Below are 14,989 nucleotides of genomic sequence, written 5' to 3' on the forward strand. Positions count from 1 at the left end.
GGTAAAAGCTACTTCCCTATAGGAAATTCGCTAAAAAGTAAATTTGGTTCTGTTCTAGGTCTTACCATGAAACCTGGAAGTCCCCAGGATATCCTCAAAATGCATTCGTTTGTGTTGGATATGTGCAATATCTAGAGTGATCCTAAGGGACATTCTCAAATCCTGGGATCTATGAGGGATATGTGGGAACTGATCAGAATCCTGTGATGTGTGGGAAAGCTGTATTCGCCATATTTCGAGAAGTACTTGAGTTATTAGTGGATTTTACATATAAATGATAAAAAAAGGATATCGTGGATATTCTAGGGATATGCCAAAGATATTCCTGTTCCTCGATCAAAAACCCCAAAAAAATGTAATTATTGTAACGGGAATATGCCAGGAATGTCCCAGGGATATTCCTATATCCAAGGGACATTGGAATATCCCAGGAATGTTCCACTTGTTCCAGGGATATTCCTATATCTCATGGGATATTGGGACGTTTTGGGAACTCTGTGGGATATCCTGAAGATATTCTGTGCTATGTGGGTTAGGCTCATTATAATTGTTTTCCTTTATAAAAGGAGTAGGTTCAATTTTAATGTCACTGTCAGAATTTTAGAAATACATTACAGTAATTGATTTTATTTAATTAATTTTTGGAAACACCCCAACAAATTGTGTGAGTAAAATTAATTAATTACCCACACAATCCACCGGGTTTTCCAAATGGCTCAATGTTCCTGAACTCTTCAATCTTTTTGATTTATCTGATAAACCCATAATAATATGAAGTGTGTGACAATAGTAGTTGAATAAAAATACCTATCAATGGCAATTACTTAAGGTGTAATTTATTATAAAATCTAATCATGGATATTCTGTCTGAACTGATTATTAATACAGCCATAAATACTAAAGCTTTATTTTGATTTTATGCATTTGAAGCTATGCCATTTTGCTTCATGCACCTTATGTTTTTATGCTTAGGTTTTTAGACTCTTAGCAGAGATTTAAATTGGAGCTTTTTTGGACCAAACCACCTCATAGGAAGTGTTAGGCAGCAGTGTTATTTGAATTTTAATCAATAATCTAGGATAGGCTAGTAACTAAACTTGATCAAATGTAGTACCAACTTTTGCAAGAAAAAGAAAATTCAAACTTTGCCTATACTTCGATCCTCAGAGCTAACCGCCTGTCCAGAGGTATATTCTTACGAAATGGATCTTATGGGAGCCAATGCTCTTGAGTGCAATCATAGACAAAAGAAATACCAAAAGAAATAATGGTCTATTGTCTGTGGTGCAATCCACTCACAAGCTTTTCAGGACTGGACCTCAACTTCAAACGAGGCAGGTAAATAAAATACTTGTTATGATATCTTCTTTAGTAATGAGTTGACAGATTGAAATTCAGGCATGATGAGCGTGTAGTGTTACTTAAGCAAAAGCACACTAGTGCAAAATTAAAACCGGGCCTATTTACTGTGGATAGACATGGGAATACACATTCGTATTCACCTTCATGAATGATGTTTGGTACATAAAATAATGTCATGTCAGAGAGATCCATGGTTCCATCATAAAGGCATGGGAAACATGTATTCATGGCAGAGAGGTTGCTTAAAGCCAATGAAGAACTTTACCATTGTCCATAGCTGACCCCTAAAGTGGAACAATCTAAAAGATTGTTCAACAATCTAAAAAAAATCTAAAAGAGTTATGTTTGAATATGCTCATACACGGCCGCCGGAGTTAAAGGCGGCCAGGGCTCATATGAGAAGTAAGACATTTTTCACTATCCATGATCGATTTTGGTATTGCAATCTCAGCTACAATTTGACCCAGTATTTCAAATAACTAAGATGAAAATCTAGTTAATCATTCCATTGGTCCATTGGTGTTTTTTTAACAAAAGACCAATAAGAATAACTCTATAATCAATGCTGCTACATTTTATTTATCGATAAAAACTAGTAGGCTACTCTGTGTGCTGTGAGTTGCCTTGAAAATAGTTATGCTATGCACTTAATGATTTTGTCGTGACTGATTAGGTTATGTTAGAAATTCTCCGAACCAAACTTGCCGATTCATTTTGTCAAATTGTTACTTAAATTAGCTCTAAAATTAACTTTTTTAACACAACATTCTACTGAGTTACTGTAGTGGTTGTTTGCTGGTTTATTATTGTTAGTGTATACGTTTCCTTTACATACAAATAATGGTGAGTAATTTATACTAGGCTTATTTATGTTTGTATCTTATGAGACAAGCTATGCTAAACCTGATCCTATGGTTACTTATAATTTATTGTTACGAAGGTTTAAGTTACTTGAATCAATTTGACTTACCTATGGGTTATTAAAACCAATACCTATCGGTATGGTTCATTTAGTAGAATGGTTCATAAATAACTTACTAGGTGTACAATGCAGTTGTCTGCTTGCAATATTGAGCGGAGCCAGCATATTCAATATCAATGATTTTTTTGCATTTTAAATAGAATGCCTATTTGCAGAGGTATCCAAAGTCAATCATAAGTCAGGATTAAGTGAATGAATCGTCTACTTGCAGGAACCGTATTCTATGTTTCATCTGGTTCTCATAAATTAAATGTCTACTTGCAGTATCCAATGCCAATGATATATTTGGTTCGCATAAATGGAATGCCTATTTACAGATTCTAAAGTCAATAGTACGTATGGTTCACGTAGACGGATTGTTTACTTGTAGTATCCAAACCCAATGGTACATGTAAATGAATAGTCTACTTGCAGTATCCTCAATAAATCAATGGTCCATTTATTTTGTTCACATAAATAAAATGCCTAATTGCAGTATACGAAGTCAATGATAGGCTTAGGCCTACTTCTGCTTCACTTATATGGGATGTCTATGTGCAGTATTCAAAGTCAATGATACGTCGGGTTCAAGTCAACGAATTGTGTTATATTTGGTTCACATTAGTGGAATTCCTATTTGTAGACTGCAAATAGGAATTGAACATGTTCCAATCAGATAGATATTCAAAGTCTACATTAATTGCACGTCTTGCTCACATAAAATGCTGTAAGTTATTTACAGATTCCAAACGCAATATGGTGCATCAGCCTAATTCCGGCAACCCTTATTATTGGTTTAAGTCCTGTGGTCCGAATATTACCATTTCAGATTTATACCTTCCCATATGGTTGGTTACATGACTGTGCCAAATTTCCTGCAGATCGCTTAAGCCTGTCAGGTGGAGCCTGACCTGTATTTGTAAAACAAAGGCACTGAGTGTAGTATAAGAGCTTCGCTTCACTCCGCTCAATAATTTCGATACTGCAAATGAATCATGGTAGGCCTAAGCAATACCTGTATTATTAAAAGGCAATAACGATTATTATTATATTATTATTACCCATTGTATGTAGAATTTGCTTTTCTTTATTTATTTTTCAATGTCTTCTTTCTTCATTATTAAAAAAAGAATCATTTATTTGTACAGAAGACTTATTTGCATTGAACATTCATAAAACTCACCAATTCAATTACCTCAATAACTGTTTACCAGTATTATTGTTGTGAGGGATTGGGGTTAGCCTCACTTAGTATAGGCCTATAACTTAGGTCTAGTTTTATTTTAGCAGTTAAAAGTAAGAAATTGTCGTCAACCACTTTCAAAATTTCCCTATTGTGCAATAAAATTTATCAATACAACTATTTTATTGTCTAAGTTACACCATTTAGTCTTAAACCTTACCTGTAAACCACGTGGTTGTGATTTCATTTCGTAAAACGATTTTGTATTTTTAGCTACAAGAACATTTTTTACAAAGTTTCTTGCAAATCAAGGGCGGTGTGATTTTTGTTGGTATAATTATGTTGTAGTGTTTTTTTAATGACCTCGTTTTATCTTCTCCTTCTCCAAGCAACATAAACTTAGGCCTAATTAGTTAACTATTCATTGTTGTTAAAAAGAACAGAACCATTTTACAATTAAATATAAACGGCATGGAGTTTAATCACTCAATATAGAACTGATTGTTAATCATTTCGTATTACATACAATATACTATAATATGCTCTTTAGTATTATCCAATTTTTTCTTTTGTACTGTATTTATCATGTGGTAGATTTGTTGACTAATGTTGAGGCTCTTGTTTACTTTTTAGTGTTTACTCGCAAATAATGACATGGCGACCAATTAACCCATAAGGCCCATGTTAAATTTCCAAAAGTTTGCATTCATGTAGGGAAAAGTCCTATGGTCCGATTTGTACCGTTTCAGATTTATACCTTCCCATGGTTGGTTACTATGACTGTGTTAAATTTCATGCAGATCGCTTCAGCCGTTCAGGAGGAGTATTTGTAATGAAAAAGCAAGAGTGTAGTATAAGAGCTTCGCTCGCTTCGCTCGCTCCGCTCAATAATTATTTTACCTAATTAACTTAACTAACTTATTGTTAGGCCCTAGGCTACTCAAATCATGTGGAAAAATGCTACATACATAGACAGGCTAGGCTACTACACATCTTTATAATTTGTATTACATATGGAGCCAAGGTCTTTTATAAAAAAAAGACCCTTCCTAAAGCCCTAGTGAAAAGGCCACTATCGCTGGCCAGGCCTGGAAGTTTAATCACCTTATTCATGTGATATTTCGACCATTATTGAAGCAAAACTAATGAATACTACAGTAATCCTTGCTGTATACATGGATGTGGTTCGACAAAAAGCTCCAAGGGCCATTGGCTATTCCTATCTAGGATTAACTTAACTTAGGCTACCTCTGAATATTACATTTTGTTTTCAGGCTAGACGGTATGATACTAGAACAACAATATTCTCACCGGAAGGTAAGTTTTGCCTTATTCATTAATAACATATCTTAAAAAGTATGTTGAGCAGCAGCCAGTATAATGATAGTAACTTAAGTTCCGTTTGATTAAGTTATATGGCCTCACTTAATTGCAGGCAAGGTTTGATACTTTGTAAATGCTTGAGGCAACTGTTTGATCACACTTTGTTTTAAAATGTTTGTCTTCAGGATATAAGAATAAGTAGGCCTATAGGCCCTACCTACTTAATTGCTATTGACCATGTACAGAACGGAATAGGCATTGTCAAGTTGCTTAAAAACAAGCTTAAGTTAAATACATGCTTATATGCTATACCTACTTACTGTTTTAGTTTATGCTTATGGAATCGAAATAAGCACTCTGCGACTTTGACTAAGGGTAGGCCTAATTTTTTAAGTTAGTAATTAACATTGTAGCCTATCTTTATTTCAGAAGAGTTATTGTTTTTCTTATGAGATGTTTGGCCTATTAAACAATTTAGGTAGACCTACCGGTATTTTTGGTTTTGGTTAAGTCAAGTTTTGAAATCAAGATTAGGTTAGATAAGATCTGCAAGATTTTAAATTGTGCATCTATTGTTTGCTGTTTCCTTCATGAACAATGATAAGTAAGGTGTAAGTTACATTGCAATACTTTTTTCAAAGTCAATCTAATAATAACTTAAGTGATAAAAACGTTAAACTAATTTCTGTTAATGCAGGAAGGTTATACCAAGTGGAGTATGCCATGGAGGCTATCAGTCATGCAGGAACCTGCCTCGGAATACTTGCAAATGATGGGATTCTTCTGGCGGCTGAGCGTAGAAACACAAACAAGCTTCTTGACGAAGTATTCTTTTCAGAGAAAATCTATAAACTTAATGAGTAAGTAGGGCCTACCTAATGACAATTATTTTATAACCTACAAGGGCTGGTTGTAAACTAAGGCCCAAAGAGTTACAGCTCACTAAGTTAGCATACTATTCTAGTCAGCCCCAACCTCTACAAACTTAGGCCTATTACAATTAGTTCATCATTGTCATAGCCAATATCAATGTACAAAAACAATTTAACAGTGTAGGCTACTGTTACTGTAAGAAAATCTACATCCCCGTCAAGTACAAATCACATCTTGTGAACAGACTTTTGTGGGTTGGCCTAGTTGGCTAACCTCTAGCCTACTGAAATTTATCAACAGTTGAGGGATGTACGAAGTACATTTAGAGGGACGTTTATAGACGAACATATTTACAATTCCTGTTACCTGAATTATTTTTCATTTCAACTTTTTATCTGTAAATCCATATTGCCTAGGCGCCGTATCGTTCAAATTTTTAGGATCGTGAGCTAAGTTATATAACAAAACAAAATCTAGTGAAAGTTAGACCTAATACCGGTAACTAATTGGCTCTAGGATATAACTCCATTAAATCACTATTATTCTGAAATCTTTAAATCAATCCAAAGGAATGTTGGTTTTAGCTTCTGGGTATCCTAAAAAAAGTAGGTACTGTGGTCCTGAACCTAGGACTTGCTGTGGTTATTAAAATTTATTCTTACCTGAATAAATTAAACGTTTGCTTAAATGAAGTATCCAATTGACGACTGAAGCATTGGTGTTTTTAAAATATAATCAACGTTTATTATTGCCATCTATTCACAACAATGTTTACAACATGCTAATAATGCTCATGACTGCCACAGTGACATGCTGTGCAGCGTGGCCGGTATCACATCTGATGCCAACGTGTTGACCAGTGAGTTACGACTGATTGCTCAGAGATACCAACTGCAGTATGGCTGCAGCATCCCGTGCGAACAGCTGGTCTCGTCTCTGTGTGATGTCAAACAGGCTTACACTCAGTTTGGAGGTTAGTTTGTGCCAGGAAATGTTTGGCGGTAAGGTAGATCCACTGATCGTCACGTAGACTATTCCCTTAGCTCAAACTGCTTGATAGCAATAGCTTAGTAAACAAATCACTTTTAATCTGCTGTAGTACATACATTTAAGGTAGGTACGGCCTTTGACTATAATAGAGAAAAATGTCCCATCCTTAGGATGAAAATGGACGTAGGTTGTTTCATTGAGCCACAAACAGATATGGCCTTATTGTTGACCTACTGACATGATTGTGTGGAACAATTGAAACAAAATCAAACTATAGCCAACTTCATTCATGGATTAGGCTTTGAATGGCAAAAATATCCTCTACATCATGAATATGAATAAGTTGTACCGTACTTTTGTTAGACATGACTAAGAGTTATGTGTTCAAGGAAAATAACTATCATCTGTGGCTTGATAGGTGCACATTATTTTTATGCTGAAACTGGCTACAAATTTTTGCATGGAAAATGTACGTTTTCTTCAGAAGTAACTTAAGATTGTATGCATTGGTAATCAAGGTTTCTACATTTATTATTACATTGCATTTCTGAAGGGAAATTCAGTTAGGAGACTCAAAGGATTAAGAAGTTTGGTTTTAAAATAACATTCAAGTTAATGTTAAAATCAAACAGATTCAAAACACCAAAATCTTTAGAAGCTTGTTTTGTGTAGGCAAGAGGCCCTTTGGCGTATCCATCCTGTACATGGGCTGGGACAGTCATTATGGATATCAACTCTACCAGTCCGATCCTAGCGGCAACTACAGCGGATGGAAGGCAACTTGTATTGGCATGAACAGTGCGGTCAGTATACTTGTTCAGCATTTTATCTTTGTCACCCTCAGCTTTTTTGTCTGTAAACCAAGATTGTTAATACAAATTTTACTTCTTACCGATTTGATATATTTGATTAGTTAGGTTTATTGTCGTACCTTAGCCTATGTTGAATTTTGCCTTCAAATTTGGCTTTAAAAGCAAGTAGAAATTCTAAGTTGTGTTTCAGCATTAAAATGTTGATAAATTAGATGTGTTTGCCTTCAGAATTGAGAAAGGTTTAGGCCTAATACCAACAAATATTAAATGTGCACAAATAGCTGTCATACATAGGCCTACAGTTTAAAGTTTCATGAAATTCAGTTGCACTTGCACTTACAAAATAAATAGGCTTCAATAAATACATCGCATGCTGTGTAACCTTAGAATCTGGGAATTTTTCTGTGGTATTTCAGGGATTGAAACCCAACGGCAATTTCACATTGAACCACAATTGATTGCATTTTTTGTTTAAATGTATGGAATAAAACAAATTCTTACAAGTTACCTAACCGTGTGAATTCGTCAATCAGCACACTGTTGTGTTTTTTTCCTAACGATATTTTTTTAGCCTTGAGATGTTTTAAATCAAAAACAGCAGCCTACTCACTTTGTTGGGGTCTCCAAAATGACACTATAAATAGGCCTACCCATTGTTATTCGTTCCTTACATTCAATTATTTTCAGGCCGCAGTGTCGAATTTGAAGCAAGAGTATAAGGAAGGCGAGACCTCCCTGGACGAGGCGAAACTATTGGCCATCAAGGTGCTCAGCAAAACTCTCGATATGAACAAGTTGACTCCCGACAAAGGTGCGTACGTTAAATCAGCTTAGGTAGGCCTATGCTTCCACTTACAAAAGTCCCTAGAGAGATTTGAACCTAGGCTAGCATTGTAAAAATTAAAACAACCCAACTTACATCCTCAGGCACAATTGCATAAAATACAGGGTTTACTTTTTGATGGGTACCTAGTTTTAACTTGAACCAAAATTGTTTATTAAGCTATTTATATCACACTTTCATATTTTAAACAGTCAAAGGTATAAATTGAACCGTAGCTCAATCAATTATTGGGGAATGAGCTGGTCTAGTCATAGAGCAAGGGACTTTGGTCCCAGACGTCCTGGATTCAAATTCTACCAATGACCAATAGATTTGAACTAATTGTTGCACATACTTCTTACCTAGTCTGAAGTAATTGTTTAAACGGATCCGGGCTAGATCTTACATCCTAGGATTTGAAGGTGGTACACATATGTTTATTATATTGTTGAGTATCAATAATGTGCGTGGTTGGTAGATTTATTAATGTAGGTATCTACTAATAATATGGACTGAAAGGTAAAAGATTTTGTTGAATTCAGCTATCCTTATTGAAGCTTTATAGACCAAGTTTAAAAATACATTAAGACTAAGCCTATTTTAACCATTCAGGGTGTCCACATTCTGGAAAGTCAGGGATAGTCATGGAAAAAAATTATGGTCATTGAAAGTCATGGAAATAGGCAAAAAGTCATGGAAAGTCATGGAAATCCCCAATTTTGGATGGATATCAGGGGACCTTTCAATGCTCTGGTCGGCCGTAACCACGACTATTGTAGCATTTTTCTGAAATTTTCACAAATGTACGACAATTTCAATTTATACAGTTGTCTTAGTTTATGGGTTTTGAGTTTGTATTAGTTCATTGTTGTACCTATTGTACTCCATTGTTATCTGTTAATACATATTTCAATATTTTCTGTGAAATAACTTGTCTAGGCAGTATTATTCACGTGTGTACGGTATATTATAATTTTTTTAGTTAAGTTCATGAGTCATGGAAATTAATGGTTAATGGTCATGGATAGTCATGGAAAGTTAGGGAAATTGTGAAAAAATTTCTGTGGACACCCTGCCATTACTTTAATTAATTAATTAAATTATTATTAATTACTTAAACCTTGAGCGGGCGCTTGTGGAGTTTTCCTCCGCACTTTTTGTTTTTGTTAAAATAAATATGCATAATGGGTGTTGGCAGTCGTGTCCGACTCCATACTTCACGCACCTAATCGCGGGAATGCCCCTAATCTATTTTTACCCCAAAATTCCTCATTATTTTGTTGTCAGTTGCAATTCAGTGACGCGGTGTCAGTTTGCGGAGGTTTTCTCAGCGTGCGCCCTATCACGTAAGTGCTTAGCGAAGAGTTTATTTCTTCATGCGCTCTTCTATGTTAGAGGTTCAGTTTTAGTTTTGCCTGTTAGTGAAGTAACTTATATGACTATTTGGTTTTTCTGTTTTATATTAGACTGATACCACTATAGATTTTTTAGAAAAGGAGAAATTAAGAGGATTGCTTGATAGTGTCGAAGAAAGGGAAGAAAGAATATAAGAAATACAAGAGTGAAAATTTAAAAACGTACGTTTTCAGGAAAAGCACTTTGCAAATTCTTTTCCCCTTTTTTCAAAACTTGTATTTTCATTTTTATTTCATTAACATTTGAAGTTTCATAAAATGTCCATGGTAACGCAATATCTTTGGTAGTTTCTTTTTAAAAGAGCATCTTTAGTGGAAAAACACAAAATCCTGCCACGACCATAACGGACGTTTAAATGAATATTTAAAATAGTTAATATTATTTTTATAACTATGTTTTGCTATAAACTTATTTACTTTTATGACCATTATACAATAAAAAGGTCACTGAGCTTTTTGTATATTTGGTCTTTCTAGAAAAAAATAAAAAAACTCAAAAAATTGAAAAAAGCCAATAAAATCTTTTTAAGTTTGTATAACTCCGAAAAAAACTTACCTGAGACCCGAAAAATCGTTATGTTTGTATAGAGGTGTGCTTCTTTTGTGTATAAAACATTGAAATATGACGATATTTTAATTTTTGAAATTTTTATGATAGAAATCATAAACGTGATGGTCAGGGACAAGCGGTACGGTCGTGAATTGTCTGGAATAATCTAAATCTTTCTAAACAATCCTTCAATTATCCTGTTAGTTATAATAAAAATATGTGTTTCAATTGAACTAAACTGTTCAATTTACAATTAAATTAAAGTTATTGTCACGACCAAACACACTATAATCCATAAGGCTGGATTGGTCATGAAAAAACCCGCGATGGTCGTGAAACTTTGGTCGTGAAATTACGTGTTATTTGGCTCTGTTCTGGCGGTAGCCCTGCACCTCATGTTCGAGGATGCAAAGTGGACTTCTAGGTTAATCTAGCAATTGAAATATCTTATAAACAAAAATTAACACCATGTCTACTTCATCGAATGACTACGTACGGTCATGGACACACCAAAATTACAAAAAACACAATCTTTCCTTTATTAATCTTGTAATTCCTCCTTTCAACTCGAAACGACCGGCACTACAATCCTGACGTACACCCCGAACTAGTCTCTAAAACCAACTACTGACTCCATCCACGCCAGGCTTGCCACTGTCGTGCTCCAAAGTTGAAAATTTTTCCCAAATGGTCGTGACGCCAAATCGAGGGACAGACTTATTTTGTCATGGTAGTCAGTTTGTAATGACAATAAAATTATAATATGCTCCTTTTTTGTAAGTTTAATAACCATTGATGACATAAAAATATGGCTTTATATATTTCGGCATGAATAATTAGTCTAAAAACAGCGTGAAAGTTTGTAAATGTACGCTAGGGACACGTCATGGTCGTGAATTTCGAGACTTTAAAAATACAAAAAAAATACCTAGACCGTATTTAAAACCAAATAAATGTGTGTAGCATGTTGCCCCCGTCCCAAAAAATATTAAAACACATAATAATAAACTACAAATCCAGTATCTATGAAGTAAAAGGCCAGGGACATGAAAACGTACGTTTTTAAATTTTCACTCACAACCAAAACGAGATTTTGATTAGTGTTTTACTCATTTGGTTGAGACTTGATTTATGTACTTTAATTTATATTACATATCTTATGTAAAGTATTAATTGTTTAGTACACTTAACCAAACTTCACGGTTGATATTTTATTATTTGTTTATTATTATATTGTTTATTATACACGTAAAATTTGTCAAACTGTGTGTATATTTTATATATACGCAAAAATAAACATGATTAAAAGTATTATTTAATTTAATATTATTATCATATATATTTTGTTTGCATACCTATGTATAATTGCACTATTGCACCTTTATACTAGAAAATTGCTCAATATGTTTATTTGAAATATTACTCATATTTAGTTGAACAAATAATGTTAAACAATGAAATTAGGTTCCTGATTAGGTTATTCAACATTTACATACAATATTGCGTTACAACAACAACAAGTAAAATGGGTAAAATTTGTGCTATTTACTATTTAGTGTTGCGGAATAAAACTCGCATGCGCCCGCTCCTGTTTTACTTGTGAAGTGCCTGCTTGAGGGTTAAGGAAATGCGTTTCCAACATTCATTTTTCAGCTCTAACCTTGAAGAATGAGAGGGTTATAAACTCAATAATTAATTAATTGATGCAATAACTTGTGATTTAATCTTCTTTTAATTCAAGCAAATAATAACAAATCATGATTCTTCGATGACAAATTTTTTGTTGCAGTTGAGTTGGCGACTCTAACCAGACAGAACGGAAAGACAGTCACTCGTATTCTGCCGGCAAATGAAGTGGAGACTCTGATTGCGGCTTACGAGAAGGCAGAAGCTGAGGCTGAAGCAGCCAAGAAAGAGAAGCAGAAGAGTTAAACTAACTGTTGAAACAATTTTTCATCTAATTTAATAAATATATTTCTTAATTTCTATGATTTTTGTTACTGCCCCCATTGCAACGAATTAGGTTAACACTGTTGCGAAACATATACAATGATAATAAAAAAGTGTAATTTCACTTTTAGACCCTTTAAACTCAATGAATCAGGGCTGAGGGCCATTCATCAGGCTTAAAAGAATAAGGGTCGAAGTACCAAAATGCAAGACAAACATGCAGAAATGTGGTCTCTTACCAGACAAAGAAAACATCTTGTGGGCGTGTGGTGCTGTTCAGGATCCTGGCCATCTGCTGATCTGCCCACGCCTAGACCAGTATTGCACATTAGATGATCTTGTACATGCGAATGACAAAGCCATATCGGTAGCTAATTTTTGGAAAAGCGAAGTCCGATTTCCGGACACGGAAATTAAGTAAGTAAGTAGGGCTAAGAGCTGCTTTGATAAATTGGTCTAGTGAGCCAAAACGCAGGGGGGCAAGAGGTTTTAGTTTTATGTTGAGGAAAAAGCCTAAATTTGAGGCCTATTGATGTTCAATTTTACAAAGTTTATTACAAATGTCTAACAAAGGCAGCTTATACTGTGAGACCACAGACCTTATTAGCAGTGAGAAAAAATGTAATACTGTAGTAGACCAACAAACTACATGGAACACTGGAATAAGCTCTTAGGTTGCTAACTATAGTTCGGCCGCTTAGAAAGCGACCTCCTCCAGCATTGGTTTAGCATTAGCGCGCAGGTCGTTTTCTAAGCAGCCGAACTATAGTCAATAAATGGTTCACATCCGCCATATTTGAATTTACAATCTACATCCAGTTATACGCTGTACACACAAGGCTAAATAGAAAATGTTTTTTGTTTAAGGTGTAAAATGTTGATAACTTTTTTTTCTTCTATCGCTGCATAAAAAAACAGATGTCTCAGTGCTAGAAGAAAATAGTTGTTTCTGTTTCCATTACCTAAGATAGCTGGATATGTATAATGGACCAGCCTGCCTATACTACTGTTGAGGCTTCATAAGCACTATTTTACTGTACGATATTCTCAAATTTGATTTTTTTATATTATATATGTTAAAACAAACAAGAAATAACAGTTGTGGATAAGAGCGGTAGGTTTTGTACAGATCTTGCCTAATTTAAAGACGGAGGTCGGTGGACTGACATGACATACCAATAATCAGTACACGTTCCAGAGAGTTCTATAGTTTGTTAAGGTTAAGACCAACCAATATATTATATCATCACATCATACACCATAGTTTTACCAAAACACTTAGGCAAGTATGTTTCTTGAAAAACCATTTTTCTCGGCTCGTGTGCATCGCAGGGAAAAAATACTCATTTTCTCAGCTCGTGTGCATCATAGAGAAAATATGCATACATAGAAAGAAATTTCCTTGTAGGTGAGCAGAATCCCTGTATAAATTAAAATTGAATTTAAAAAAAATAACATGGGTTGCCATACTGGTGATGAAATATAAACAAAATGAAATATTAACAAAATATAAACAGAAAAATTAATCAAATGAGATGAATTCCAATCACGTGATTTTTTTACAGCGTGGGATGGAATAGAGAAGTTTGCACAATACATATTTTTGTTGAGTTTTCGACCTCGGGGCGACCTCTAGTAAAACAGAAAAAAACCTCTATGTAGGTGGGTTCAGTTGGTCCCAAAATTTCAGGGTAATTTAACTAATTTTGAATAGAATGCCAGAATGATTTTCAAAGGAAAGAAACCATGAGTGATTTGATCTGAATGAATTTCCAACTAAAACATTAAATATACCTTCCAATGTTCTTACTTAATAAATGATGAAAACTTGAAAAGGAACACTAAAACATGGATGAACTCCAGCAGTACCTCATTGATAGGCCTTACAAGATTGACTTTAACTTTCTAGAGGAGCATACCTACCAACATTAAAGACTTGAGTTTGCTCACTTGGAATATACCTTAAGGTTTTTGTTTACGGACAGGATATTTGGCGATACCTCAATCCTGCAGGTTGTTGAGAAGATGCTGGATGTTGGCACAGGGAAGTAAGATACAGTAGTCGCAGTTAGTCTGGGCGCGCGGACCCTTGTGTACTAACCGTCCCGCACGCCAAAGCCATGAAGACAGCGCTGAGGCACTGAACAACCCCAGAGAGCCATGTGGGCCAGATGTTTTTGGAAATGAGCAATAAACACTCCCCTCTTCACCCCCCGCCAAAGCACGGCCGCGTGCCCAGACTAGCTGCGACAACTGTACAGAGAGGATGCATTCAATGGTACACTTAAATGGTGTCTAGCACCAGTTGCTGGTGTCTAGAGCAAATTATATTTTTCGTCCCCTTTTGCTTTCCTTTCCCCATCACCACGTACTACAGTGCTCATGCTGTAGAAAGATCCTGTGTGCTACGAATGTTTATCCCATTGACTTTTCGATACCGAAGGAAGATGGTATAAATAACGTTCTATTGATAGTCAAATCATTCGTATATCCCAATATTTGTTGGTATTTTTTGGAAGACACCTTGAAAGAAAGTTCTGGGAAGGTGGCACTTTCTTAAGTTTAAATTTTTTTACTGAGAATAAGATATGCATAAAAAACAAAACTTATAACCTCGTACATGGGCGTCCATCTGACTTTTTCAATAGGGAGACTGGAGGGGTCAGGGTTAGTATGCAATTGGAATTGCCCCCTAGTAAAGAAGGGGGCCCGAGGGTTCCAAGCACAAATTTAAGTGTACAGAGTAG

The 14,989-nt window shown here is 35.1% G+C and overlaps 1 protein-coding gene across 1 annotated transcript; it reads left to right on the forward strand.

Annotated features, from left to right (window-relative positions):
* Window positions 1–2,031: 2,031 nt before the first annotated feature.
* On the forward strand, window positions 2,032–12,278 carry LOC128996394 (proteasome subunit alpha type-4-like). Its single transcript, XM_054421702.1, has 7 exons — window positions 2,032–2,205; window positions 4,781–4,823; window positions 5,527–5,689; window positions 6,509–6,675; window positions 7,365–7,495; window positions 8,192–8,315; window positions 12,082–12,278. The coding sequence occupies exons 1-7, from the start codon at window positions 2,203–2,205 to the stop codon at window positions 12,222–12,224; spliced, it is 774 nt and encodes a 257-aa protein (XP_054277677.1). The 5' UTR covers window positions 2,032–2,202; the 3' UTR covers window positions 12,225–12,278.
* The last annotated feature ends 2,711 nt before the right edge of the window (window positions 12,279–14,989 follow it).

This window comes from Macrosteles quadrilineatus, unplaced genomic scaffold, assembly GCF_028750875.1.
Source record: "Macrosteles quadrilineatus isolate MER2022 unplaced genomic scaffold, UCM_ALF_1.0 Scaffold_6__1_contigs__length_79288215, whole genome shotgun sequence".
In the NCBI taxonomy this organism is placed as follows: domain Eukaryota; kingdom Metazoa; phylum Arthropoda; class Insecta; order Hemiptera; family Cicadellidae; genus Macrosteles; species Macrosteles quadrilineatus.

Excerpts from the sequence above, each read along its gene's own strand:
- LOC128996394 (XM_054421702.1), top strand. Across the intron at positions 5,690-6,508 it reads AAAATCTATAAACTTAATGA|TGACATGCTGTGCAGCGTGG; the intron begins GTAAGTAGGGCC and ends TGACTGCCACAG. Across the intron at positions 6,676-7,364 it reads GGCTTACACTCAGTTTGGAG|GCAAGAGGCCCTTTGGCGTA; the intron begins GTTAGTTTGTGC and ends TGTTTTGTGTAG.